This window comes from Aythya ferina (genome assembly GCF_964211825.1).
Source record: "Aythya ferina genome assembly, chromosome: 4".
Lineage (NCBI taxonomy): Eukaryota > Metazoa > Chordata > Aves > Anseriformes > Anatidae > Aythya > Aythya ferina.
The window spans coordinates 299,995-326,626 of record NC_140300.1 but is presented as its reverse complement, the minus strand read 5'-3'; the positions used below and the strand labels follow the sequence as shown (position 1 = coordinate 326,626).

The following is a 26,632-nucleotide window of genomic DNA, read 5'->3' as shown; positions in this document are numbered from 1 at the left end:
GTACTCAGGGCAAGGACTAAGGCGCCCGATCCTGCCGGTTCTGGGGCTGACACCCAGTGCCCACCTCTCCAGGCACCTTGTGGGCTTTGGGCAGGGGCTGCGGCTCACAGCGTCTGCTCTGAGCTTACCCTCCCCCAGGAGCTGCCACCACAGACGCAAAACCTGCGGGGTTGGACTGCCCCCGCACCTGGGGAAGGTGTGACAGGGCCAGGGCTGAGCCTCCATCTCCTCCGGACCGTCCCGGAGCGCAGGACGCGGCCCCGGCAGGTCTGGGAGCCGAGGGCTCTCCCGCGGGACGCAGCAGGGCCGGCTCCCCCCCGAGAGGCTGCAGCCCTCCGGGCACCGCCACCCGCCGGCTGCGCTCCCACAGCTCCGGCCCGGCTCTGGGGAGGGGACGACCCCGCTCCCTGCTCGCCCCACGCACCCCAGCCCCGCGGCAGCCGCGCAGGGGGCCCCTGGCGAGGCCAGACCGGGGGGGCGCAGCGGCCGGGTGCCCGGGCTGGAGCCCGGCGGAGCGACCGAGGGCCCGCCCGCAGCCCCCGCGGAGAAGCCGCGCTGCTGGCACCCGGGGTGCGGCGGGACGGGCACGGTAGGCACGCGTGCACGAGCATCCACGCACACCGAGGCGCGCAGACAGGCGGGAGCGCTCTCGGGCGTGCACGCGCCCAAGCAGTTACACCCGAGCGCGCCCACGGACGCGCGGGCTCCGGCTCGCGGGCTCAGCCACGCGTGCCCGGCTACGGCCACACGCGCGCCCCCGACACTTTCGCTCCCGGCCCCGCCCCCTCAGGGCCCCGCCCCTCAGGCCCCGCCCCCAGCGGCCACCGCCGCTCGGGCCCGGCGCGGCGCGGGAGCGGCAGCGGCAGCGCGGGGAGCGGCGGGCGCGGGATGGAGCCGCCGGCCAAGGAGGGGCCGCTCTTCGTGCAGCACAGCCACAAGTTCGGCACCAAGGTTCGGCGCCCCGCCGGGACGGGCAGCGGGGCCGGGGCCGGGCGCTGTCTGAGCCGTCTGGGCCGGGCCGCCGTCCGCTAACGGCGCCTGGGGAAGTCGGCCCGGGGTTTTGCCGGCGGCGGCACCGGGCGGCGAGGGGCAGGGCGGGGCGGGGCGGGCGGCGGCGGCGGCCGGGCTCGGCCGGGTTGTGCCGGGGCGGCCCCGCGGTGACCCTGGTGCTTTGCAGAGGTGGAAGCGGGGCTGGTTCGCGCTGTTCCCGGCCAGCCAGCACGGCGTCGCCCGCCTGGAGTTCTTCGACTGCAAGGAGCCGGCGGGGCCCCCCGGGCGGCTGGGCACCCGGCGGCTGGACAAGACGGTGGTGCGGCTGGCCGACTGCACCAGCGTGGCCCCCGCGCCCGCCGAGAGCGGCCCCCGCGCCGGCACCGTCGCCTTCCGCCTGGAGACCAGCGGCAGGAGCTACCTCCTGGCGGCCGACAAGCAGCAGAGCGAGGAGTGGGTGGCGAAGCTGTGCGAGATCGCCTTCCCGGTGAGCGGGGCGGGGGTGGCGCCTCTGGGTCCCGGCGTGGCGGCGGGCGGGGGGCGTTGTGCCCCTCTCCCCCGGGGGTTCCCGCCCGGCCCCCCGTGCTGCTGCCGCGTGGAGCCCTGCTCGTCCCCTCCGGGCGTCTGGCAGGGCTGGCTGGGCAGCGGTTCCTCTTGGCCCAGCTGCCGCTGCCTTTCCCGCTGTGGAAGCGGAGCCCCGAGCACGTCGGGGTGCCTGACTCCTGGGGCAGCCCCTTGCCCAGCACAGGAGTCGCTCCCTGGTGTTGGGGACGTGCCGTCGGTGCTGGGCCCACGGCACAGCCCTTGGGCTCCCCTAGCCTTCCCCAGCACTGGCGGTCAGTCTGTCTGCCTCGTGAAGGCGGTGTGCAGGACAGCAGTGGCCCGCAGGTGCTGTCATCCGCACTGCTCCACAAGGGCAGTGCCTGCCTGCCTGGCTCCACGGGTGCTCCACGCTCCCTCCCAGGACGGATGGGCTGTGCAGCCCTGGGTTGTGCTTGGCAGTTGCAGGTTGTGTGTGCAGGGCTCGGCTGCCCTGCAAGATGGCTGCTGCACAGCTGGCAGCCCCAGGGTCCTCCCACGAGGACCCAGGTGTTACTCAGCGTGACTTGCCTCGAGCATCTCCCTGCTGCCACCGGCTGCCAGTTGGCCCAGCCAAGAGGCACTGGGAGTCACTCCATGGCACTGTTCACACAGATGGTGTTGGCAGCCTTTGTCCTGGAAAGGGCTCTTGGGGCTTAGCTGGGAATCCATCACGGGCCTTCAGCGTGGCAGGGGCAACGAAAAGGCAAGGAGCATTTGCTCAGAGCAGGGCTGTGTCTGTGCCTTAATTTGCTTGGCAGTTGCTAATTGTGTACTTGAGGTCCAGAAGCAAGTTAACAGTTTGGGAAGAGGTTGGCAAAGGGCTGTGAGAACGGCACTGGAGCAAGAGACATAGGAGCTACGTGTGCTCTCTCAGCAAGAAGCTAAAGGTCCTTGGTTGTAATTTTTGCTCATCTGCTTGGAGAGCATGACTTTGTATGGTGGTGTTTGTTGCCACCCAGAAGGCGAGCAGGGTCTGACGGCTTGGCAACTGGGGTGGGAAGAGATGATTTGAGTTCAGAACAGAATTTATTCTTCTTTTGAAGATGAGGGAAGGCACAGTCAAGCAGCCCTCCGGGGCTCTTCGCTGCCTGACTCCAGGCTGGAGTTCTACTTCTTTGGATGCTGTAGCTGAACAGGAGAGCTGCTGCTCTCAGACATTGTGTTTCAGCACTCCCCATTCTCTTTAGGAGAAAGAGAGGGGCCTCATGGCCTTGTTTGGGCCTCACCTCTAGTTGAGGAGCTCATGTGACCATTTTTAAACCGAAACTGTGACAGCTTGCCTTCTGCAAGATGTGCACTCTGCTGCAACCCCATCCCTCCCACGTGACCCTGAGAAACAGCTTCTGGCTCAGTCTGAGACCAGACCCTTGTGCAGAAGCACAAAATCTGCCGGAATAGCTCTTGCAGGGCATCTGTGAACCTCTGGTGTGTGTGGGGCTGTCCTGGAGGAGGGTCCATGTGTTTCCCCTGGTGGCAGCAGGAGTGCACCCCCCACACGGGCTCTTAGGGGACCCTGCTGTGGGGACATGGCCTCTGGCAGAGTGTGTGCGTTGCGCTTTCAGTTCTGCATATGCTAAAAGTAGAAGTGCTCGCTTCCCTCTGCGGTCTGAGCACCAATACTGGCACTGTCTTCCTGCCTGCCTGCGCAGAAGAACGCAGTCCCTTGTGTTACTGGGTCATCTCATCTGCTCTCCCCTAGTTTGTGTGGCTGGCGGAGTGCCTGGACCCACACCATGCTTTGGGTGCCAAAGTTGCCCACGCTGGAGTGCATCTGTATGGAAGTGGAGCTGTTTGTTGCCTCCACACCAGGCACCTGCATGGACAAGCCCAAGCTGGAGCTTGCAAAGGAGCAGTGGTGGAGCGGGCACGTGTGGTCCTGGGGGCCATGTTGGTGGTTGCTTACACTGTGCCGGAGGAAGGGTCTGGGGGGACTGCTTCATCTGCACCCTGTCCCGTGCACTGAGCTTGGTGCAGCTGAGCTGTGTGGGACCAAGTGGGTGAGGGTGGCAGGACCCAGGGGATGTGGGACTGGGGTCAATGGCTGCAAGGAGTTTGGGGAGGGGAGCGGGGCTGCTGTGGGTGGAGGGGCTGGGACTGATCTGTTCTCCCTTGTCAGGGGAATGGCCCCAGCAATGCTGGCGTGGCAGCCCAGCGTGGCAGAGAGGGCAACGGGGAGGCGCCGGCCCTGGAGATGGCTGTGAACTCCATCTACTACTCGAGAGATGAAGGTGGGACCTGCCCTGCACTGGCCTTGGGCCTCCCTTCCCTGGGGCTGTCCTGCTGCTGCGCCCTTGCAGAGGCTCTGGTGGGCAGTGCCGGGGCTTGCAGGGAACAGGGGATGGGGTTTCTCTGCCTCCCCTGAGCACCTCCATTCCTGCAGTGAACGCATTCTGGGTGACAGTGCAGCGGACCGAGGCTGCAGAGCGATGTGAGCTACGTGGTGCCTATGTGCTCAAGGCTGAGCGTGACAGCCTTGTCCTGAAGGACCCACGGACAAACGAGATCCTCTATGTCTGGCCCTACCGGCTGCTTCGGAGATACGGCCGGGACAAGGTGGGTGTATAGCCATACATGCCATGGGCCTGCCCGTGCCCCCACAGGCTGTCCCTTACTGCTGTGCCAGACCTGCTTGTGGCAGCCGTGTTGTGGGCCCTGTCAAATGCCGGAGGTGCTACAGACCACGGTGACCACAGTGGGGTCCCTGGGGCATCTGTGATCCTTGGTCTGTTCCCAGCTCCCCACATGTGTCACCGTGTAGGAGCGTGGATTGTGGGGCTCCCATCCCTGCCAGGGACCCGGCTCTGCAGGGCATTTCTCTGTGCGGTTCTTGCAACACTCCCATTGAGGCCACTGCAGCTCTTGCCCACCCCCATTCTCCACTCCCAGCCTGTGCTGCCAGCTGTGCGTTCATGCCATACCTGCCAGGGAGCTCAGCTGTCTGCAGGCCTGGCTCCAAGTACTCCCTGGATGCCGTCCATCCTTCCTGTAGGACAGTGGCCAGAGCGGGAGGGGTTGTTCAAGACACCTGTTATATTATATGTTTATTATATTATATGTTATATATATAGTTGTTCATCTTATGGGGCACACTGCTATGAGCCTAGCTGACCTGTGCAGGCCTCCCCAGTGTCGTGTAGCAGTGGGTTCCCCCACCTGTCCTCCTGCTACACTGAGCATAAAATGTACCTGCTGTGCTGGAGGCAGAGGAAGTGGTCTCCCCAGGGCTGTTTATAGAAGCAATGGTGTCAGCTGCAGCCTGCTAGTGGCACTTTCTGCGGCACTTTACCAAAACAGAAGTAGACACCAAGCTGCTCTTGGGGAGGCAGCTGGCTCATCCACAGGATCTATGCTGGGGCAGGATGAGAACCAAGTTGTGTGAGGAGCAGGTGACTGCACACTCAGGTCACCGGTGGTGACAGGTTGGCTGTGCTTGTGTTTGGCAGCACTGACCCACAAAGGAAGTCTGGCCCCAGAGGCTTTTGTAGCAACCCAAGAGACTGCTGCTGCATATCAACACCAGTAAGACAGAAAAATCTCCCCTGGATTCAGGAGCAGAGGTCCAAGAAGGGTCTGGACTTCTGCTGGTGGAAACCTATGCCTGAGTGTGTTCAGGCCTAAGGAACACAGCCTTGGTGCAAGACTTTTCTTTAAAGTACTTCCTGCCATTAACAGTAATGCTTGTAAGGCAAATGCTTTGCTTACTGTTGGTAGGGAAGCTGCTTCTTCTGGCCTTTCTCTCATGAAAAGCTGTGCTCTTCTCTCTTGGATCTTGTTTCTGGATTGTTTCCCTTCTCCCTGACTGATGCTGGTTGACCCAAGATGCCAACAGTGATTTCCCCTGCTACGCTGTTGCTCACCCTGCTCCCTCAGGGAGCTGAGGGAGCAGGGTGCTCACTGAAGTCTCTCTTGCAAGATGTGCAGGACCAGCACCATAGCCAGTGCATGTCAGCAGAGTACAGCCTGTGTGAGGCTCTGGAAGGGTAAGTGCTGAAAGTCATGTGACACTTGGCTTCCATTGCAGGTGATGTTCTCCTTTGAAGCTGGCCGGCGCTGTGACTCTGGCCCAGGGAACTTCACCTTTGAGACCAAGCAAGGCAATGAGATCTTCCGCCTGGTGGAAGACTCCATCCGGGAGCAGAAAGCACAGGTGGAGGAGAACCGGCAGAGCTGTGATTCACTGGATTCAGACAGCCCCAGTGTGGTCCTGATTCGCCAGGCCCTGGCCGACTCTCTGAGCCTAGAGCTGCCCGTGGAGGGGGACGACACTGCAGCACCCAAAGCAGGACTGGCACCCAGGTCCATTGCTGCAGCGGAGGAGAGAGACACGGTGTCTCTGCTGAAGAACCGGACCCTGCCAGAGCCCCCAGTGCTGCAGGCCAAGCCCACCGTCCCCAGCACGCCCCCGCGCTCCCCTCTGCCCAAGGCACCACGAGCTGCGCTACTGGCTGAAGACCCCTCCAGCCTGTACTCAGAGCCCCTGGACTCGGTGAAGGGCTTCCGGCCCTGGCTGGACCCGTTGTACTCGGACCCCGTTGACAGCAAGGCCGCGAGTGGGGCCCCAGATGAGGCGAAGCTCCGGGTGCCAGCACCACTGTACACGGGCGCCTATGAGCAGGTCCGGGCCGAGGCTCGCAGCCAGGAACCTGGGCGGAAGGAGCACATCTATGATGAGCCCGAGGGCCGCGCTCCACGTGCAGTACCCTCTGCTGCCTGCATCTATGATGAAGCGCGGCCCACGGGCGAGGCCTGGCGTACCCAGGGTCACGATGGCAAGGGCGGCTACGAGTATCCCTATAACCCCAGCACTGATGACTACTCAGTTCCTGCCTTCCAGGCCAAGGCCAAGGGCCCTAAGCCAGTGCCTGCCCCCAAGCCCCCAGCAGCATTTATCCCCAAAGGTGTCGAAAGAAGTGGGGACCCTGGCAAGCGGCGAGGGAACCCTGCTTCTGAGAAGGCAGTCATCAAACCCAGCCTCAACAGCAGCAGCAACAACAACAACAAAGTGGAGGTGCTGTACAGCCAGGTGGTGAAGCCCCAGCAAGGGCAGAAGAAGGAGCAGTCTGTGGATGAGTGCAGCTTGTCACCTGTCTATGAGGACTTAGGAGAAATATAACATGCCGCTGCTCTGTACCTGTCTGGGGGAGACTGTGGGGCCTAGACCCACTTGTGAGTGGCACAGGCTACCGTCCTCCATTGGTCCTGTGGGTGGCTTGGGTTTGGGGACTGTGTGGGACTGGGCAGAGCCCCTCCTGCTCACGAGCACCCAGGGACTGCATCTCCCTGGGTCCTTCCCGCACCTGGGAGCCAGAATGCTGCAGCTGCTCTAGGTGCACTTCCTGGCTCAAGCCAGCTCCTCTGACACCTCCTGATGTGTCAGGAGGGTTGGCTGTGTTGCACTGTGCCTGCTGCTGCGAATCCAGAGGCTTTGGTTCTGCTCTGGCTTCTCTGGGTAGGCCACAGGGCTGAGATGTCTACTGCAATGCCTGGAGGACTGCTTGCAATCAGTCTCCAGAAGTATTTTTATACAAAAGTATTTTGATATTAAAATCTGTATGTCTCAGAACAAAGTGTTTTCATGTAGCATGTCTAGACTGTCAGGCACATGACTGGGGAATCACAGAATCACAGAATTTCTAGGTTGGAAGAGACCTCAAGATCATCGAGTCCAACCTCTACCTAACGCTAACAATCCCCACTAAACCATATCCGTAAGCTCTATGTCTAAACGTCTTTTAAAGACTTCCGGGGATGGTGACTCCACCACTTCCCTGGGCAGCCTGTTCCAATGCCTCACAACCCTTTCAGTAAAGAAGTTCTTCCTAATATCTAACCTAAAACTCCCCTGGCGCAACTTAAGTCCGTTCCCCCTCGTCCTGTCACCAGGCACGTGGGAGAACAGGCCAACCCCCACCTCACTACAGCCTCCACTGAGGTACCTATAGAGAGCGAATGCTGGTGCATCACTGCATCATTGTGGTGCCTGGTGCCCCTGCTGAGTGGTGCTCACACTCTCACACTCATGCCAGTCTATCTGCGCCAGAGCTGCTGAGCTAAGGGGAAGCTGCAAAGAAAGTGGGTGCCAGGTCCAGCAGTGGCTAGGATGCCCTGATGCCAGCGTGTTAAGGCACATGTGTTAAACTCACGGATGCCAGTGTTGGTCTGGATGTGAAATGCTGGGATGACTTGAGCAAGTGCAGGTCTTTTCCAAGCTTAAGGCTGGGCAGAACCAGGCTCCAGGTCTGTGCTGGAGCTCAGTGACTGTTGATTGGTCACAGGGTCCCTCCTTCCCCAGCCTCATCCTTCTGATTCCCTTCCTCCCACCACCCACCTTCAGAAGGTGCAGTCTGGGTTCCATTAACTTCAATGGCAAATGCTGTGATCTGACTGTGGTCTGAGGTGAGGGGTTTGGCTGTGAGTGCTGTGTGGCTATCCTTGGACAGAAACTTGTGCAAGGGAAAATAGGTTTCCCTTTTCATGTTGGTAATGGTTATGAGAGAATTTCTGTTCCTTCCGTGTAGGGCTGTGTCAGGCATCCTGGAGTTGTCTGTCTCTGAGTTTGGGGCTAAAGATTTCTGCAGGTTTGCCAGCCTGTTGACAGAGACAGCAGCAGAGCAGCGGTCTGACAACCTAGCAGTCTGTTACCTCTGTGCAGAGAGCTAAGCATGAATTCTCCAGCCCCAGCTCAGACCCAGGGAGTCATAAACCAGTGGGGAAGTCTGGAGGGCCAGGTTCGTGTCCCAAGACTGGGGAGATGGAAACAAGGCAGCGAGCTCTGAATAGGTGTTTGGTGCCCAAGTTGCAGGGGGTATTCCTCAGTCCTGTAACAGTACAGCATGTGTGTAGCCTGGACCAATTTTTCGCTGTTATCCTGTGCTGGTCCTCTTCCCTGCTGGGGTTTTGCTGCAGGAGATGGGAGGAGGTCTAAGCGGCTTTGGGAGCCTGAGAGAGGCTGAGGTGAGCCCAATACAGGCATGTGTCTCCTCCTCATGCCTACCTGCTGGGTGGCCCTGTGCAGGTGCTTCATGTCCTGGGAGCTGTCTGCCCAGCCTCACAAGGGAAGAGTACTGTGCATGCTCATAATCCTTGCTTGTGGCACCAGTGTCAGGCTCCAAGACCTAAATGATGATGAGCAGCCTTCTGGGAGCTGAGCTCTGGGGCTCTACTTTCCATACTATGGTGGGTATTTGTGTATCTCCATCACTGCTGCCACTGTGTCTCAGGGTGGTGCATTGGCTCCAAAGCAGCTGACCCAGCTTTCACTAAAGAGACTGCTAGGGAAGAAGGAAAATGCTCGAGCATCTGTGCCAGAACCATTGTCCTTGCCACAGCACGACACTCCTTCTGGGTGGGATGAAAAGATATTTGTTCTTCTTGCTTCAGCAATGATGTCCTCTCTCATAACAGCTGGCTTAAAACTAAGAGGTAACAACACAAGGCAGGAGGAACACTTCTACATGTGGCCTGTTCTGTGTCAGCAGTGTATGCAGCCTGGAGGGCTCTTGCTGATCTGGAGAGCAGTCCATTTTTTTTCTGTCTCAGTCTTGTGGACCAGACTTGTCATCTTTCTCAAACTGCTGCTCTGTGCTCTACTTTATCTCCATTCTGCAGCAGTTCAGGGTGCCATAGATGCTTTGGGAAAGCATTAGAAACAAGGCAAATACAGAACGAGCCTTTGGCTTGTCACACCCATCCTGTAGCCAAAGCATGTCTGCAATGAACTTTAGGAGCAGGAGATGATTCTCCTGGATTTTGTCTGGATTAGGGTTTCTTCTGTCCTTCCCTTCCCTTTGCCCTGCTTCCACTGTCTCCTTACAACTAAATTCCATGTGTTTAACAGTGAAATGACCAGGTGCAGAATGAAGATGGCCCTGGCACGTCACTGTAATTGTGTGCCATAGCTGAATGCAATCTGCATACTTGGGGAAACAGCATCCTGGCAGCCAGTCCTGAGTCAAGGCTTTGCTGAGATGCCTGGGGATACACAGCTCATTCTTGATGGCTCACTGTTTTCTTGCACTGCAGAAATGGTTCTGGACAAGCAAATTTGCTTATGCCTTGTCCGGGTGCTATGAGCCAGACTCAGTGTAGCATGGAATGTCATTTGGATATCAGACTTCCTCGTGTGAGGACAGCCTGTGTGCCTTCCTGTTCTCTGTGAAAAGCCCAGACCCCAGATTAGCTGAAAAATGCTCCCAAGTACAGCAGGTCTAGCAGCCGCTGGCTGGGATTAAGAAGTAGTCTTGGTCTCTGTAGGCCAGGTGGCAGTTTTTACCAGGAGAAAATGACTTGGGAGCTGCCATTGCCCAGCCATCCTCTTCCTCTTCCTCTTTGTATTGCCTTTTTCTGTTTCCCATTGTGAAAAATGCATCCTTTTATAACCACTTCCTCCTCCCATTTGGGGCCCTAGTATGGTGCAGGTGTGAGACAGCTGTTCTGCCAGGTTATTTGTTCCCATGTTGGTATTTGGGAAAGCACCCAAGTCCCTTCTGGCTGTCAGGAGCTGATCACTGTACTGTGGTGATCAGGTGGAGGGCTATTCAAAAGGAATCCCCCAACAGCCCCAATTTTTTTTTGACTTGCTTCTCTTTATAGTCCCTTTTCCCTCTTCACAACTTTCCCTTTTAGCAGCCTCCTTCCAGTCACAATAAACCACTGGTCTGTTTGTTTACTTTTTCCCACTGATAAGGTTGCTAAAGTAATTTCCATCTGAGTCAACAGAGCAGTAAAGGAGAGGGGGGTGGATTATTTTATCTTCTGATTTTGTCACTTTTATGTTGTCTGGTTTGCATGCCCCAGGTGGGACGATTTGCATGTGCCTTACTGCCATTTGTTACTGGACACTCCCCAGTTCCACACCCCCTGAGCTTGTTAAGAGACAGGTAAGGACTGGCTGCTTACCTGCATACCCCAGGAAATGCATCTCCCCATGCTGTCAGGGATGTCTGCCTTGTCCTTGAGGTACCTTCCCTTAATGTCTTGCCCTGAGCAGCTGCCTGCAATGCAACCTCCTGCCAAGTATGGAGTACTCCTGGGGCATGAGAAGAACAGGCCCATGCAGGAGAAACCGGTGGCAAGGTGGACCCAGGCTTTGCATGCAACTGTAGAGATGTGTAGTCAGGCAGTTGTTCAAGGCACAGCTCCCACAGAGGCGCAGAGGAAGCAGGTTGCACTTCTCAGACTTAATAACATCTGTGTGATTCCTTCCCCTGCTCTCCACACTGGGAAGGGTACTGCTGCCCTCATCGAAGCCTCTGCAGCTCAGTAGCGTACTGTTAAGATTCAAGATTGAGATGAGACTACCAGTGTCAGAGGCAAACAGGTGCTATCATTACCTTTTCTTCTGTTGGGTGCTTTGCCACCTTAGCGGTGCCTCAGGAACAGGTAGACAATAGGTGGCAATCAGACCCTGTTACTGAGCTGAGATCCTGGAGGAAACAGCTCACTCTGCTCTCCTGCTGTTGCAGTCCCTCGGGGAGTGTGCTGCCTGCACCATGCCCTTGGTCAACCGCAGCTGTTTCTCAGGAAGTGCAGGTCAGTGCTAGGATTGCTGCACACCATATGCATTATAGACCACAGGCAGTAAGGTAATGTTATATGGGAGAACTTTATTTTGAAACAGCATGTCAGAACAAAGTAAGTAGAATGTAAATGCCTGGTGGTGTACAGTATCCAGGAAGCCAAGTGAGGCTGCCCCACCTTGGCTCAGTCACACTGTATTCAGCTCCGGCTCTGGCAGTAGCAGCTGTTCTATTGCTGCACTGAAAAAACTGGGGCTCACACTTGTGCTAGCACTGGGCAGAAGCTCTCTGGAAAGCTTCAGGCTATATTCCCCATTTAATGAGTCCAAAATGTACTGACTGTGCTGGCTTGCTGAATGGCACTGTAGGTGTGGACAGGACACAGGAAGGAGTGCGTCCAAGCAACAGCTGTCTGAGAGAAGAGTGCTTGGGGTCCAGCTGCAGTGAGCTCTCATGCAGGACCCAGCCAGGGCATTGCTGGTGGCTTGGCACTTGCTACAAACCCATCTGCAAGCTGGGGAGTTGGACGGTGAGACCACCATGGAAGCAGGCAAGTCATCATTGTCATTTATAATGCTGCACTGGAGGACAGCATTCTGGGCTTTACAGTGAATTCACAAGCCCTGTTTTATGCTTATTAAAACACCCTGGTGAAGCTGCTCCTGCAGGATGAGGGCAGTTTGACATTGCTTTGTACTTTTGTCTATCTGCCTGACTTCCTCACCACACTGTCTGCAGCTTTACTGCACTTGCTGACAGTAATCTGTGGTTTGTGGGCTGCACTAGCCTATTCTAAGAAACCATAATTTGAGGCATGTTGGTGATGTGTGCTGATGAGAATGGGAAATACAGGGTGTCGCAGGGGATAGCTGAATAGCAAGGGGACAAGGAGCCCCAGAGTAGCAAGCTTCCTGCAGACCGACTTAGTGACTAACAAAACCATAAAACAAGGAGGAACAAACAATGGGAAGTGACTGTCTGACCACGGACAGGCTTAGTGTCTTGCCTGACCGCTTCCGGCTCAGTGAGTAAGCCTTAGCAGCCAAGCAGAAGCCAAGCTGTAATTGCACGTGAGCAGGCGTAAGCAGTGCCATGGGGTATCTTCACTGCAGGAACTCGTCGTCCTCTTTGGGGAGAAAGGAGTACTCAGAGGAATCTCTCTTCACCACTGCTGGTCTGAACAATTGGGCAGGAGAAGGAGCCATCAGAAGGGGTGCTACTGTGGCTTTGGCTCTGCTCTGATGCTGCAATGCAGGGAGAAAAATATGAATGCACTTCATGGAAGGAGGGGCTGGCTTCTCCAACAGCTCTCAGCATGCTGTCTTTGTCTGCATGTGCCAGCTGGTCAGCACCTATCTCCCCCATAGCACAAGGATATGCTATACCCCACTCACAGCTCTACCAGCTACAAGTGAATGTTGTTGCTGCCCTATGCTGCTTTCCCTGTACTGTCAGGCTATCGGGGGTTACCCATTTCCCCTCTGCAAGAAGCAGACCAGGAGGACAAGACAGGGTCTACGTAGGCTAGTCAAAGGCAAGAGTCATACCTGCTTGGATTGATGCCGCTCTGGTCGCTGGTCCCTGTGCTGGGCCTGCTGCCTGTGCAGTGGTCTGTACAATATACTCTTCAGGTGTTTGTACAGATTGCTTTTCAGGTGCAAGGGGTTATAAGTAACTTCCACTTCCAAGCTGTTCAGGGCACTCTGCTCAGAAAGAAGAAAGAACCTGGTGGTAATGAGATATGCCAGGTGAAGGCTGCGGGCTTTTATTATCATTATCATAGTTTTTTTCTTTTTTGGGGGGGGCGTGGGGAAGAATTTTTTTTTTTGAGAGATGGATGACACTTCTTGGCATGCTGAAGCAAGATGGGCTCTTTGGTTGTGCTGCAGCCCACAAGGACTGCTCTTAGCTGTGTATAGAGCAACAGGCATATGCAACCAGGTCTCAGTGGATTTAAGCTTTCCCTTGCAGGATACAGTCCTATCCTCCCCCATGCCTGAAATCAGACAACAAGCTGTAGCACCCAGTCTACATGTTGTTAGCCTCAATAATTCTTCAGTAGATTGCCCCTCAGTAGATATACCTCCATTTGCCCTACCAACTCCACCACATGGTGCTTGCACCTTTCCTTCACAACCAATGCCTTTTCTCTGCTGCCCTCTCAGCCTCAGAAGCTGATAGAAGTTGCCTTCCCACATAGCAGCATTGTTCCAAAGGACAAGCGTTTTTCTGTCTGTGAGGAAAACTGTAGGACATATTGGCTGCTGGGAATAAATTTTGGAAAAGTTCATCATGTTCCAGTCACCACTGGACATTTTCACAGCTGTTTCCTCCTCTGTTCATCTTCTAAGACCTATAGTGAGAGCCCTGCCCTTTCTGGCATCACCCGAAGCAGACACAGAAAACTCAGGAGAAGAATGTATGGATGCACAAGAGGAAGTGCAGAAGTCTGAAGCTACTGGAAGACATCAAGAGAGCTTTTGTGTTGATGTATCTTATGCCTAAAGCACCTGTCTGCAGTCTGCCATGTTTCCCAGGAGCACGGGAGGTAAGTATGCCTCAGTAGCATTTGCATTCCCTGTGCGTGAAGGTATTGTTACTCAGATCCCTGCTTGTATAGCTGGGATCCTTTCCACATATTTTTGTGTAGGGCCATCAATGACTTACCTCTATAGGGCCCTGCACTCTCTCAGGATGCTCAGCAAGGAGGGCTGGGAAGACTGATGGCATCAGGAGCTCTCTTACAGCGACTGCTTTGACAAGCAGAGTGGCAGAGTCAGAAGGGACAATGATGTAGTAGGAATGCACCACGATGTTCCAGCTTGGACAAGTGTTCTGTGGATCGAGTTTGGCCAAAAGCATCCACTTCCTTTTCTAGATAGCAAACACCAAAATCAACGTGAAAAAAAGGTGCAATAGCCTCTTCCATCAGCATTTTTGCTGTATGGGTTGCTGGGCTCAGGAGCAGAGAGTCATTCATATGTATCAGAATAAGAACACTAATCTGCACTGTGGTTGAGGACAACCTGAATTTTTTCTAATCGAACGCATGACAATTCTTAAGAAAACATCCAAATTTGATTTAAGACTTGTTAGTAATGGAAAGTCTGCCACATTCCAACCCTTGGTTAACTATTTTCACAGTTAAAAATGCTTGTCTAACTCCTTTCGTGACTTTGCACTCCAAACTGGATTTTTGATAGGCTAGAGCACCTTTAAGATTTGATGTGCTGTATCTTCTTTCCAGTGGTTGCATTGGCTGGAAGGACTTACAAGCCCAACCCTGGCCCATGAGATGAAGCTGCAAATTTTGAAACATGTTTTCTGGTGAAGGCTAGATAGATCTTACTAGATGTGCACTAACAATCCCTTTCTGTGTCAATCCCTCCCCATGAGACTGCAATTTTACACTCACCAGAAGACTATGACATAGAGCATGGAAGCTATGCTGATTTAACTCCAGTTCATCCCAGTCTAGCTGCCAGCAGCTTGTGGGCTTGATGATGAAAGGCAGTCCATACAGTACAGACTCACAGACCCCTTCAGACTTCAGAGCTCTGTAAATGTATAGCTTATGTTAATGAAGCACAGCCAGCATGAAACTGCCAAGACGAGACTGCTGGGGGACGAGTGGTTCAAATGGCTATGGCAGTATCAGCTGCAATACTGCTACAAATGTCTGTAATACTGTGGCCTGCCACTATGAAACCCTGGAAAAAAAGGTCAGTTGCAGTGGAAAGAGCTGCCATCCAAGGCTTTCTTGATGATCAGCATGGAATTCAGCATCCTGCAGCATGCTGCCAGATTCCCTTGTGTCTGTGTTGTCAAGAGCATGCCATGGACCATGTCCAACCCTCATGCATTTTGAATACAAAACAGATTAGTAGTCTGGCTTCTTGGGCAATAGCTCACTCAAGCAGTTACATCCCTTCCTACGTGACTTTAGTATATTGTGGTTATCCTTCACTTAAATGGAGATGTTGTGCTCTGCTCCTGCACACAGCCAGGATCCCACCTCAAACACCACCACATAGATTTCAATACTTAAAGTTGTCCGTAGCACACTTATGCTTCATGACAGAGCTGATAGATACTACGTAACTGAAGTGCTTTGGATGTGGACCATTTATGCACAATTACTGAGTGCTCTTCAACTACTGACAGGCTGAGAATCATTTTAAGAAAAATTGTACAAAAAGAAGTTCAGAAATTACACAACTTTTTAAATAAAAACAAAGCTCAGAAAAGACACTAGAGAGTATCACTCTTCTTGTTATTCTCTGTGCCTACCAGCAGAGCTTGCTGATGGGAAAGCAAATAAATTCTTACCTGAAGTCATGCAGCACTGTGAAGCTTTCATTGCTTTTTTTGCATTTAGGTAGTGAGAGAACAGCAGTATCATATATGGGGCAATGGCTACAACCTACAAGACTTCACGCTGGAAGGAAACAACTGTTACATAAATAATATCTATGTTTTTACACTCAAAAGTGCTAGTGTTGTGGTAACAGTATTTTTTGACTTTGCACACCTGTCAGCACGTGTGGGATGTGCTAATCCATAACATTAAGAGATACAGGGGATGTGGGTGTCTTACAGTTGAATTTTGCTCACAAGCTCTTTGAGTCCCCAGCACTTAATATTGATATTACTGATTCCTAGTTGAAATTGCACAGGAAGAATTAAGGTTACTTCTATACGAGCCTTCCAGTTACCAAGCACAAAGAACATAACACTTACTTTACAACCTGGAGTTTATACAGCACTGTAGCTGGCCAGGCTGTCATCTGGCAGGATGAATTTGAATCAGATGTTTTCATGGTGCCATCAGCAGTCCCCAAAAGCAGAGCTGGATCAAGCAGTCTTTCCTGTAAATCACACTTCAGGCATACTAGGAGAAGGAAATTGGTTTAGACTGCTGGAAATGGCAACGTGTAGCACATGACATGCTAAAAGCACTTACATACACTTAATGTTTTCTAGCAACAGCAACTATTAAGGGAATCATATAATCATGGAATATCCTGAGTTGTAAGGTCACAACAAGAATCTTTGAGTCCCAACACTTGGCTCCATACAGGACTACCTAAAAATTAAGCCATATGTCTCCCTCTCTGGAAGAACAGCGTTAAAGCCTGTGGCAAAAAAACGCAACAAGCTTTCTCCCAAAGGAGCTACCACATGCTTGGCACATTAATGAAACAATGACTGGTTGCTAAACCCCACAGGCAAGTTCCACTTTTGGAGATGTGTGGCCAGCTGAAGAGGGAGCAGAAGCATCTTTCCCAATGCCACACAGGGTTCAGGGCCATACTATTTCCTGCCAGCTTCTCTAGCCATGTTTGTGGAGAAATCTGCTAGACTGAGGATACCAGCACTGGTATAGTAAGTTATATTGCAAGATACACGTTCCCTGGCTTTCTAAAGACTTCTTGAGTGTGGGAAGGTGAAAAAACCTGTCTGCTGAGAAACCTGGTTTGTCTTGCTAGCTACAGTAATACAATATATTGATTGTGAAATTCAATGTTATGATGAAGGAAAATCAACTTTTAAGAATAAAACATAATTGTCTGCACTGATCTGGAGGCTGTTATGGTAGCTACTATGTAAATAAAAAGTCACACCAAGCTTTCTGATCTGTTTGCTGTGACACCTATCTCCAACAGCCACCAGCACTGACTGCTCTATGAGCTCTGCTTCCAGTCTAGAGCTAGTCTGTGGACCACTAGCAGAAAACAAGTGTGCTTCTACTGCCAAGGCAATGTGAAGTAGCACATTAGAGCCATATTGGAGCAGCATGGAAAGGGGGGGGTGCTGGTACTGCATGTGCAGATTTCCATGGCAGCATAATACAGCTAACAGCTACTTAGGGGAAGCACTTCTATCTCCTGTAGCTTTTGGTGTTATCAGTGCTTGTCCAAGTGTGGGTTAGGAACTTGGTGTTAGGCTTTTAAAAGGAAAAACAAACCAAAACAAATATATAAATATATATATATATATTCCTTATAAATATTCCAGTGTGTTGGCAGGTCTAGCTATGTTACCTATTTCAGTTCTAAGTCAATAAATAAAAATACATGCCAAGTCACTTTGTAAGACAGCTTTTACTTAAGTGACCTTTAGCATCAAGCACAAGAAACACAATTTTAGAGCTATGTAACAGCCAGAAGGTCTCTGGCTCTCAGTATGTAAGGCCCCTTTACTTTGATCCAGTGGCTATAAAGTCACATGCTCTTCAAAGCACATCTTAGCTGCAGAATGGAAATGGACTATAGCATCAGCAGCCACAGTACACAACAACTTAGACACATTCTAAGGAGATGGCCCCTCAGACTCAGACAACAGAAACTTCAGACATCTTTCAGTGTCACCCAGAGGCCTTACTTGAATCTCAATATGTAGGGGAACATGCCCAGGACAGGCCTGGGTAATCATTAAGGTTGTGGGAGTCAGGATCCCCTGCAGAGAGGGAGAAAAAAATAAATACTTAGGGTGGTCTTGGGTGCAGTGGCATAGCTGGAGCCTCCTGATGGAAGGAGGAGATGGAGGTGTTCTCTCTCTGAGCCACAGTCATGAAGCCATGTTTTAAACAGCATCTCCAAGCTGATGACATTGTCCTCTATGGTTTGCAGATCAATGTCCATTCCAAGGATTGCAATGTCTGCAGGGAAAAACGGTGAAAATATTTTCAGCAACAGAAAAGAACATTCTGCATTTTCCACTACACTATACCCCATTAGTTCCTCAAATGCTTTCACAAAGGAGGTGCTTCAAAAGCCATTACCGTGCAAATCATAACACAGAACTGTGACACCTGCCCTCTTAGAAGAACTTTGCTATAAGCTGAGCTGCTCCACAGGTCAAATCAGCAACTGTCTTCATCACTGGGGCAGATGCAATTGCTACTACCATCTTCAGAGGAGTAGATGTGACACATTATCTGCTGGAGTAAGTGGTTATCTTAGCACTGACCTTAGGGACTTTTCTTTAAAGTTTAAACCATTTGCTCCTTTTCAACAAGCAAGGGACACTGGATGCATGATGTTATGACAAATCAGAGAAACTGCAAAACAGAAATGCTATTGAAATGGAGTACTTTGTAGTAGTGATGGAAAAGTACTACTCCTCATATAGAAGATGAATGTTACTTTGCAATATGGACCCACAACAAAATTGCTAAACACCCTCAATGCATACTTAAAGAAGCAGCTAGTCACAATCCTGACAAGAACAGAAGCAAAACTTGACCTGGACCTGCACAACACAGAAGACATGGTTCAACACATTACTACAGAAGTACTGGTTGGTAACAACAATCATACAGCAGAACATCCATGTCGGTAAAACAACAGGCAAAGCTATCCACCATGGTTACTTTCATTTCAAATAAGAGAAATGCATAAAATTATGAGGTTTGTTCAAAATAAATTAAAAGAAGTTAAAAATACCTAGCAAGTATTTAAGCCACCATGATGAAGGTGCAGAGCAAATATATATGATCTCTTCACAACATTTAGAAATGGGCAAATGTAGGCTGGACAGCAGAGTCAGGAACTTCATAAACAATATGAAACCCCTCAATATAAATTAAATAAATAAATAAATAAAACCCTTAACTGTCTAAGTAATAGCTGAAATGAGGAGGTGGCATACAGTCTAGCAGATAAAATAAATTTTAAAAATGATAAAAAATAAAATAGGTGAAAGTGGGAAAAAATAGAATCTGATGAACAATTTGCAAAATGCATAAGACGTATAATATGGGTGTTTATAAACAGAGGAGAAACAGTGTGTTTACATTACTCGGGTCACCATACAACTGACAATGAATGCATAGCAGAAATAGCTTTTTTGTTTGTTTGTTTGGTTTCCCAAATGTGTTCACCAGTTCAGCTGGAGACTAAAATGCAGTGCTATATTCATCTGCATTGAGAAATCTTTTCTTTATGCCTTAGTATTTATAGGTTGCAAACATGATACTATGCATCCTCTCCTCCATTAAAATAAATTAAAAAAAAAAAAAAAAAAGAAAGGGAGAGAGAAATTCATTAATCTCCCTCTAGATGGCAAATAATCTAAAAGAGACTGTAATCTTCAAATGGTCTGCGACTTGCAACTTGTTGTTTGTCCATCAGAGTAGGATGGCCTAACAATTGTTTCTCCTTGCAGCCTTGAGGAAGTCATTGAGCTCAGGTAGGCTGTACTTCTGCAACAAAGTAGAATCAACTCCTACCCACCACTGTCCTTGCTACTGAAAGCCTTTCCTTCTTAAAGTCTGGTCTGACTGTCCTTGGTTTCAGGCACATTGAATTCCTTTTTTTTTTATTTTATTTAATAATTTTATTTTTTTATTGCAGTTCTTTTCAAATATAGCTTAAGACTATCATCATGCCTTATCCCAGTCTTCTCTGATGCTTATGGGAATTCAAGTTCCTCTCTCTTGGATCAATGGTGGAGAATACTCTGGTGAAAGGGAATTCCCTGTTTTTCTCTGAAGACAGGGCCTCATGAACAGAACTATTACTGTTGTCAGGCTCTTGTCCTGATGCTAGGATCCTTGTTCTTTTTTCTCTGCAGAATGCACCTGGAGACCTTGCTGGCTGTATTTCAGCTGTGATGAACTCTCTAGATTTTTAGATGTAAGTGTCTCTCTGGGATATGCACTTACATATTAATGCAGATGGCATTAGTAGTTCAAAAGACGAAGCACCAGGAAATGCACATAATTTACTTTAACAAATGCTTTATACATAAGTGACAAGGGGAATTAGCTGTGTTTTGAGTGACAGTGTTTTGCAGCTGGTAAATGTTTTAGTTATTTCCTCAGTAAATATTTTCCTATTTTTTAATTTTCTCTAATAGATATGTAGCCACTTATACATCTTAAGTCAACACAATACATGGCAATTGTAAAAAGAAATTCATTGGATTCACTGGTGTCCAAAGGAAGATTGTGTTTGGATGCTGATGCCTGCTGTGTGATGGCTCTAGGAATCCCTGAACACCAGGTATACAAAACCATTTATTGGTTGTCAGTCTGCAGAGCATATAGAAAAAGGTTCCCTTGGGCTTGTAGAAGATGGATTATGTTCATTAAAAATGTATCAGTGCTTCAACTCCAATGTGTGTATTTTTCTTTTCCCGAAAGACAGATAGGGCCAGCATCGATATGACATAATATTAACCATCATTTGCAAATGGTTTAGCAATACCCAGGCGCTCTAAGTGTTCACAATGGGGTAGGGACAAGACAGACATAGTGATATTTACTGCGAAATCCATTAGAGGCCAGTCCACTGCATCCTACTTATTACAAGTACACACTATTCCCTCTACAAAAGCTTTATGTAGAAATTTTTTTTTATGCTAAAGTCTCTTTATCAGACTTATATCGTGGTCTCTGCTTCAGCCTGCAGTCTGCCAAGCCCTAATGTTTCACCATTAAGGAAATACCATAGATTTAGTCTATTCCACAGAGGAGTGGCTTTGCGGTTTGAAAAACCAATCCTTACTGCTTGTCACATGGTCTCTGTCTAGAAATTCACACTCCTAGAGAGGTTGCTGTTGTAAGGAAAATAAAAAAAGCAAGCATTTTTCATCCAAGACAGGCTGTTCTTCATCTTCCAAGCTATTCTAAGACTTGCTAACCACGGGGCCTCAAAATATAGCTCTTTTCTACCTGCGTTAACCTCGAAATGAGCCTATGAAAGTGGATATCCTGATTCTGCCTTTCTTCTTTCAGTGCTATAGGAAATTGTAACTGCATGTTGCTTTACCTGTTAGGGCAAATGAGAGAGGAAAATTTCTAGCTGAGAGTAAAAGCTCAAAAATCAGGTGCTTTCTCACAATGCAGAGTTAGCCTCTCCAAATCTTCTAGGATTTGGAAGAAGCAATTTGTGAGAGTAAAATAACACAGACCACATTCACTAATGGCCCAGTAGGAACCCTTGCAGTGGATTAGAATCTCACTGTAGTATATGCAGTACAATCAAGGCAACAGGATGATATATGTCTTGAAGAGTTTACAGCCCTACAGAAGATCCAAATGAAGAAAGCAGGGTAATACCATATATTCCATGGGACTCTATCATGGAAATACTAGTTTCCCACTGGATTGTTCATAAATGCATCTTGAAACCATGGTATACAAATCCAAGATAATACACTAATGTCCAGACAGGTGTCACAGCTGTTATGTCCTTAATGACTAAACTTCCAGCTTTCTGTCTGCACCTTCCCCAGTGTAATTGTCTGTCTTGATGACAATAGTCAGCAGCATATTCAACACTATATGTATTTATTTCTTGCATACATTAAAAAAAATCCAGCCCAGACCAGATATTTGACAAGCCCAGCTTAATGAGGCTGCTTCTGTGAACCTGGCATTCACCACAGACAACTGTTTCATAGCAACAGAAAATTAGAATTTCATAGTCTGAAATTCAATGTATTGTATCTCCATTTATTTTGTTCACTCCATTTATTGGGCAAAAGGGCTACAAAACTTTACTTTAGACAATAGAGAGGGGTTTTGCATGTTCTAAAGCAGTTTTGTGACTAAGAGGCACACAGCATCTTCTGTTTTGTAGTGTCTAGCTTTCCAAAGCCTCTCTGTAGGGTTCTGTGGAACACCAGCACAATGCAAAGTCCTGATAATAATCCTCCTCATCCGAGAAGTCAGCATTTGCAGCTACCTAAAATGCTGCCCTCTTCCCATATGGACTAGATCAGTGTTTGTAAAGAACACCTCAGCCTCAGAGCTGTAGGCAACAGCTCTTTCCAAAATCGTTTTGTAATTTGCAGATCAGGTGCTGTTGGTGCTCTGACGTCCTGAATTAATTCTAAAATCATGTCATTGTGACAGAACCCTGATCCTCTTCCTTATGATTCAGCGACAGCAGTGCTGCTCAGAAAGAAAAACAGCCGTATCCTCAGGGCAGCAGGGAGGAACACTCTCCCTGAGCCCTCTGTTTTAAAACAGGCAGAGTCCAGAATAACCACCTATGCCTTACTGAGGGAGACAGTCCCTTCTGGGCAGGAAGCTTTCAGCACGTAGTAACAGTGCTTGATTATAGAGTTCAGAGTTGGATTAAGCCTGGCCAGCAGCTTACTAGGAGGAGAGGTGGCAAAGAGGGCAACTGTCACCTGTGGCAAAATGCAACCAGTATGTGCTGTGCTGCAAATAAGAGAAAACCAGTGCAAGCTCCTGCTATTTAGCAGTCACTTTATCAGCCTTCATAAAGAGCTGAAATAACTGAGCAGATTTTAAAGTCAGGTAAAATGAAATACAGAAATGAAAACTGCAGTTAGAGCAGCATTGTGTTGTACAGGCTTCTGCACTAAACTATTGTGGTATAGGACTTCTGTTCACCGCCTGGCTGATTTATGTAGAGACTGTTCAGAATCATTTCCTATGAAACAAAAAGACTCAAAAGAGAAGCTATTAGGAATTCCTGGTTTTGAATTTCTCATTACTATAGCTTAAATTCTCACTGCTGAAAGCACACAGATTGGTGCAGAAGTTTTTTTTAGAGATAAGGCCAGGAAAAATATCATTCAGGTTCTGGGGTGTACTTACTCAGGACCAAAAGGAATCTGTGATCTACCTAAAACAGTCTCAACCCCTACTCTGACAAGTGTCTAGAAATTTGCTACTGCAACCAGGAATAAAGGAAGAGGAGCTAGAGACAGGTAAGGAGACAACATCCAATATGGTCTGTCATGCTGTAAAAAAATACTGCCATTGCTAGTAACAGACCTTACCCTAACTTTGCAAAGAATAGTGACTCAGGTTTATCGAACTTGTTGTGAGAACCTGTCACATGAACTGAGGCTTGGTATCATGTGTGTCTTGTTAGTGTGGAGTTTGAGTGTGAGATAACAGCAATGGTTTTTAAAATGGAGAAAAACATTGAAAAAAAATATTAAAAAATTGAAAAACATGGACAGTAGGGCTTTAAGGAACTTACTGATAGGCACTTTTACTGGTTACAGAGGATGTATAACCTTAAGAGATCAGGAAAAGATGACCTAAGCACAGAAAAAAAGCAGCAGCAGCTAAGCAAGAATAATAACAGTAACAAAAACAGCTAATCATAGAATCACAGAATCATAGAATCATAGAATATCCCAAGCGGGAAGGAACCCACAGGGATCTTCGAGTCCAGCTCCTGGTTCCATACAGATCTACCCCAGAATTCAGACCATATGACTAAGAGCAGAGTCCAAATGCCTCTTAAACTGACAGGCTTGGTGCCATGACTATATCCCTGGGGAGCCTGTTCCAGTGCGTGACCACCCTCTCGGTGAAGAACCTTTTCCTGATATCCAGCCTGAACCTCCCCGTCACAGCTTGACACCATTCCCTCTGGTCCTGTCACTGGTCAATAAAGAGAACAGATTGCTGCTTGCCCCTCCACTCCCCCTTGTGAGGAAGCTGTAGGCCACGATGAGGTCTCCCCTCAGCCTCCTCTTTTCCAGGTGGAAGAGGCCAAGTGACCTCAGCCGCTCCTCATACGTCTTCCCCTCTAGGCCTTTCACCATCTTTGTAGCCCTTTGGACAATCTCCAATAGTTTCACATCCTTTTTTGTACTGTGGTGCCCAAAATTGCACACAGTACTCGAGGTGAGGCTGCACCAGCACAGAGTAGAGTGGGAGAGTAAGTGCACAACTTGGTCTGGAAGAGTAACTCTTCCTAGTGCAGAGGAATATGTAGTCTAGGGGCAAAACAAAAGGTTAGTGTTTACCATTATGACTGTCTGAGTGTGTGCTATCCCCACAAACTCTGGGGAGGCATTTATTCTCTTTAATTCCTCAATAAAGCTGTATTGCACATGAAATCATTTTTTGGTAATACCGAGAGATGAAATAGCGTGTGAAGTCCTATGCTAAGTCTGCCCAAATGTGATAATGCTTCCAGATAAGTGTTGTAGTACAAGTGTCTTGCTGTTTTCCGTTTCAGTAGTTCCCACTGAAGTGAGTGAAATTAAATGATAGAAAAAATAGTAGATATTGGACAAAACCAAGAAGTAGTGGTTGTCCTGCTGTCCAAAACCACGATTTTTCCAAGTCCCTTGTTTGTCTTATACTCACCATTGCTTCTGGGCTCTTCTGCTAGCATACACTGTTCCACATCCTCAGGCTCCAAAAAGCCTCTCTTCGAAACCTCAATGACTTGTATTCTTCTCAGACTCACAAGGTCTACATCCTTTAACTTCTTTTCCAGATGCTTTACCATTTCTTTTCCTGACTGGCTTGTCAAAATTATGATCTGAAACACAAATTACAGACTGTAAGAGCTGCCTCTGACCCTAATCCTCTGTTGCAGCAATGATGCTGAGCTGCTCTCTGAATAGCACAAAGGAGAGAAATGTATAGTCTATTCAAAAGCAGACTTAAAAGCGTAGATTTTTGAGCCTTAGCTCTTTTGTAAGCCAATATAGTATATTCAGAGGTTTGCTGTGGGAACATCAACAGTATTTGTGCTGCTGTTGGAAGAATATGGAACAACCAACAGCTGCCTTATAGAATATACTTTGCACTTAAGGGCAGTGAGTCAACGTATGTATAGAAGTGCTTCTGCCTGAGTTCTTCTGAAGGAAAGCACCACTTCCCACTCCTGCATCAGTTATAGTTCAAGATTAAATCTGTCTGTCTCACTTGAAGGCTGGATGTGAATTATTAATATATAATAATATATGTGTGTATGTGTGTGTGAATATAGTCTATCCTAAAGGTGTTTCCATAGTAAAGTATAACTTCTCCATCTAAATGTATCTCTGGTGTTTGGCTCTGAGGTATTAAGAGTGAAGTAAGGCTTACGATCTCCTTTTAGGAATTACTGGAAAAGGTTAACAAGGACTGTTCTTGAAGTGGGGGGTGCTGGACTTTCTGCAAGAGACTATTATCATCTGTGGAGATATAGACAGAGCATTTGCTATACTGATGCACAATTATTTATTCAAAAGAACGGATGCATCTCATCTGTAGCTTATCACCTCCCATTTACCCTTTTCACAACCTGATTCACATTAGCACATGCCAGTCAGAGAGCAGGAGAAATATATTACCACATACAAAAGCTGAGATAGCTACTGTAACTTATCTTCCTATTACTACAGTTCCTCAATATAATCTCTGAATACCATTATACTTCTCAATCTGACCAGACTGGACACTGGGAAAAGGCTTTTCACCAACGGGGTGGTTGGGCACTGGAACAGGCTCCCCAGGGAAGTGGTCACAGCACCAAGCCTGTTGGAGTTCAATAAGTGTTTGGACAATGCTCTCAGACACATGGTCTGATTTTTTTTTATTTTTTTTTTGTGGGGGGGAGGGACGAGTGGTCCTTTGGGGACCCAGGAATTGGACTTGATGATTCCTGTGGGTCTCTTCCAACTCGGATATTCTATGATGCTGTGCAAAAGAATGGTCTGCTGGAGACTTGAAAAGTACTATTCATCTTAATGCATGCTCACTGTGTTCCCTGTTCCATAGCTGCTGCTGAGACTTGGCCCCACTGATGCTGCTGTTTTTTTTTCCCCTCTGAAGTGAGGATTATTCCAAAGAGTATGCATTTTCAATAGTTTTTATAAAATGTTTGGGTTTTGTATGACTGTGGTTTGTAACAAAGTCTACCTCCTATGCCTACTAGCCAGCTAGAAATATTCTTCCCTCTATGTGGTTTTACTGTTGGGAAAAGGCACATTGCCTGAAGACTGCATCTGATTTGCACATGCAAGTTGCTAGTGGTGCTCTTGTGCTACAAATGCTGGCCATCATGGTCCCACACTAAAGAAACTATACTTCTAACATAACCATAACATCTCCTTAAGCACCTCACCTTCCTGCTAGGAGTTCACATGCAAGCATACAGCATCACCAGTATCTATCCATACCCCTGTCCTCTCCCTAAAGCAGCAGCAGGCCACAGGGCAGCAGGGGGGTGGTGTAGCACAGCAGGCAGCCTGGTGCAGCTGCACTCTGGTGAATCCCATCAGAACCTGTAGACTTACATACATCCAGCTGGAGCAGCAAATCATGCACAAGTTTTGGATTTTCTCCTTACAGAGGTGAACAACATCCCTGCAGTCCTCCCACGTTACCTGACCTTGCTTCCAGCAACCATACACTTTCTTTTTATGCCTAAGCTTTAGAAGAAGATCCCTGCTTAGCCAAGCTGGCCTTCTACCCCTCCTGCTTGACTTCCACATTTTGGAATTGCCTGTTCCTGTACTTTTAAGAGGTGGCATTTAAAAAGTGACAACCACTGGTGTACCCTAAAGTCTTCAAAAGCAGATGCCTGGGGGATTTTACTAACTAGTTCCCTGAGCAGCCTGAAGTCTGCTCTCCCCATATCCAGGGTTAAAATTTTGGTGGCAGCCTTCCTCCTATCACCAAAAATTTTAAACTCAACTATTTCATGGGCACTATGACCAATTTGACTGCCAATCACCACTTTACCCACTAGACCCTCTCAGTTTACAAGCAACAAATCTTGGAGGATGCCTTTCCTAGTAGGCTCCCTTATTACCTGTACCAA

General features: G+C 49.1%; 2 protein-coding genes and 1 long non-coding RNA gene across 5 annotated transcripts in view; 2 read left to right on the top strand and 1 right to left on the bottom strand.

Moving 5' to 3' along the window:
* The first annotated feature begins 823 nt into the window (after positions 1–823).
* DOK1 (docking protein 1) lies at positions 824–7,139 on the top strand. The gene is made up of 5 exons (XM_084518212.1): positions 824–951; positions 1,178–1,477; positions 3,689–3,800; positions 3,953–4,125; positions 5,594–7,139. Exons 1-5 carry the CDS (start codon positions 889–891, stop codon positions 6,683–6,685), a joined length of 1,740 nt encoding a protein of 579 aa, XP_084374338.1. The 5' UTR covers positions 824–888; the 3' UTR covers positions 6,686–7,139.
* A 4,018-nt stretch (positions 7,140–11,157) lies between these two features.
* Positions 11,158–26,632, bottom strand: part of M1AP (meiosis 1 associated protein) — a 30,976-nt gene continuing 15,501 nt past the window's right edge. For all 3 annotated transcript variants that reach the window (XM_084518215.1, XM_084518213.1, XM_084518214.1), the window contains 7 exons: positions 24,184–24,361; positions 17,578–17,751; positions 15,831–15,981; positions 14,506–14,647; positions 13,758–13,964; positions 12,638–12,793; positions 11,158–12,334 (listed from right to left, as the gene is read on the bottom strand). In XM_084518215.1, the coding sequence (XP_084374341.1) occupies positions 12,194–12,334; positions 12,638–12,793; positions 13,758–13,964; positions 14,506–14,647; positions 15,831–15,981; positions 17,578–17,751; positions 24,184–24,361 (1,149 nt within the window). In that variant the 3' untranslated portion in view covers positions 11,158–12,193. The remainder of the gene's footprint in view (positions 12,335–12,637; positions 12,794–13,757; positions 13,965–14,505; positions 14,648–15,830; positions 15,982–17,577; positions 17,752–24,183; positions 24,362–26,632) is intronic.
* On the top strand, positions 12,740–20,212 carry LOC311436228. The gene is made up of 3 exons (XR_014692680.1): positions 12,740–13,638; positions 19,668–19,729; positions 19,953–20,212. It is a non-coding gene; the product is annotated as an uncharacterized lncRNA (long non-coding RNA).